Source organism: Asparagus officinalis, unplaced genomic scaffold, assembly GCF_001876935.1.
Source record: "Asparagus officinalis unplaced genomic scaffold, Aspof.V1 AsparagusV1_Un3208, whole genome shotgun sequence".
Taxonomy (NCBI): domain Eukaryota; kingdom Viridiplantae; phylum Streptophyta; class Magnoliopsida; order Asparagales; family Asparagaceae; genus Asparagus; species Asparagus officinalis.
Genome location: NW_017975467.1, coordinates 1 through 2,357, shown reverse-complemented (window position 1 = coordinate 2,357; position 2,357 = coordinate 1). Strand labels below are relative to the sequence as shown.

General features: G+C 37.6%; 1 protein-coding gene across 1 annotated transcript; it reads left to right on the top strand.

The window, feature by feature from the left end:
* Positions 1 to 352: 352 nt before the first annotated feature.
* On the top strand, positions 353 to 2,352 carry LOC109828651 (ATP-dependent RNA helicase DEAH13-like; the record flags this gene model as incomplete). Its single annotated transcript, XM_020395602.1, has 4 exons — positions 353 to 716; positions 828 to 1,058; positions 1,302 to 1,415; positions 1,510 to 2,352. Coding segments are annotated over exons 1-4 (1,491 nt in total), but the record flags the coding sequence as incomplete, so codon positions are not given.
* Positions 2,353 to 2,357: the final 5 nt, after the last annotated feature.

Genomic DNA, 2,357 nt, shown 5'->3' with positions numbered 1-2,357 from the left:
AAAATATTGACACTAATTTTATCAATAGATTCAAAATGAAAACCTTTAATTTTCAATAAATATTCAAAAAAATTAGTACAACGTATACAAAGTTACGTGTGGATGACAGTCCAACATTGAAGAGAAGAGGAAGCCAGGAAGGTTGTTGGCTGCAGAAGATGAATTCGACAGAAATTTTTTTTTTGGGAGGGTGGGGGGGTAAACATCAGCCAACACCATCATGACACTATATTGTTTTGCTTGGAACATGTACCTTTCAATTGACTCTCAGTGTTATCGGTGATGGTTAAACAAACTTTGTAATTATTTGTATGTATAATTTTGATATTTTCTCCCTCTTCGCTTCTGACTGATCAGTGTGGAAGAACTGCAAGCAAAGAAATATTTATATAAGCGAAGTTTCCTTATGTAGCATGTCCTTGGCTGGATTCATCATGATACTTACAGATGCTACTTTCATCTGTTTGCTTCTTTTTCAGGACCAGAATGTTTGTAATTCAATTGTGAAGGACATGGAAATCACTTCAAATAATAAATTTCAACATCTGACTGCTCCTGTTGTGGTGCACGTATCGCGGCCAAAGGATATTGAACTGAAGAGGAGAGATCTTCCAATAATTATGATGGAGCAGGAGATAATGGAAGCTGTAAATGAGCATTCAATTGTAATTTTATGTGGAGAAACAGGATGTGGTAAAACTACTCAAGTACCTCAGGTATGCTTCTGTTGCTTACCTTTTTCATGTAGTTAAAATTCCAAACAGTGGCATTATACTTCTTAAAAATTATTTTCCCTAATCTCTGCTTTCTGTTTCAATGTACTGTAGTTCTTATATGAAGCTGGTTTTGGGTCAAAAAATTGTAATGACCGGAAAGGAATCATTGGTGTTACACAACCGCGACGTGTAGCTGTTCTTGCCACTGCCAAGAGAGTATCCTTTGAGTTGGGTTATTGTCTTGGAAAGGAGGTTGGTTTTCAAGTTAGGCATGATAAAAGGATAGGAGATCGTTGCTCTATCAAGTTCATGACTGATGGAATTTTACTTCGAGAAGTTCAGGTTAGTTTACAGAATTTTGATGTTTCTCTTCCCTGATATGAGTAGTCTCTCCTCATTTTGTTTCTAAATAACCCTTTAATTGATTGATTCAAACTTTGAGATACAGGGCTCCTTTTCAACTTAACCTGACTGATCTGGTTTTTTGATATGAAATTGGCCTTTAAAATAGCGCCATTTAGTGTCACAACAAGATTCTATTCACGTGATCACTTGTAATTCATTTTTCATTTCCCTTTGGTGCAGAGTGACTTCTTACTGAGGCGTTACTCTGTAATTGTCCTGGATGAGGCTCATGAGAGAAGTTTGAACACAGATATACTTGTCGGAATGCTATCTCGAGTTATAAAACTTCGCGAGGTTACAATAGATGTATCTCTACTTAAGCTGCCTAATCTTTTTAAGCATAACAGAAGAGTATTCTCTTAGCTAACAATCAACTTGCATGTTGCAGAAGTTATATTTGGAGCAGCGGGAGAAAATACTTTCAGGCGTAGAAATTGACCGTGACAAGATGATCACTAAATTAAAGATCATACTTATGAGTGCTACACTTAGAGTTGAAGACTTCATTTCTGGCAAAAAATTATTTCATGAGACCCCACCTATTCTGGAAGTTCCAGTAAGACAATTTCCGGTGACTATTCATTTCTCAAAGAAGACACATGAGGATTATTTAGGTCAAGCTTATAAGAAGGTTATGTTGATCCACAAGAAGCTACCACCTGGAGGCATACTGGTATTTGTCACTGGGCAACGGGAAGTGGAGTTCCTGTGTAAGAAGCTAAGGAAAGCATCAAAGCAATTAATTACAAACAATTCTAAAAGAAACTCAGATAATGATGGGACTGCAAACCTGGACATGGAAATGAAGGATATCCATGAAGCATTTGAGATAAGCACTACAGACCAGCAGACTGACAGGTTTAGTTCTTTTGAAGAGGATGATAACTTCCCGGAGATGGATTCTGATTCATCTAACTCAGAAACAGACAGTGATATTGGGGATGATACTGATACTGAAACAACCTCAGAGAAGACCGATTTAGTTCTGGATCTTTTAGGAGATTCTAGAGGTCTTTTGTCATTGAAGGCTTCTTTTGAAGCCTTAGCTGGAAAATCATGCAACCAAAATTCTAAAGAAGAACCAACTGCACCAATGCATTCCAAAGAAGAGGAGACTCAGTTTGTCCCTTCCACTATGGGTGAACAAGCGGAACCTACTCCTGTTGGTCCTTTGTATGTGTTACCCCTTTATGCAATGCTACCTGCTTCTTCTCAGCTTCGGGTATTTGAAGAGGT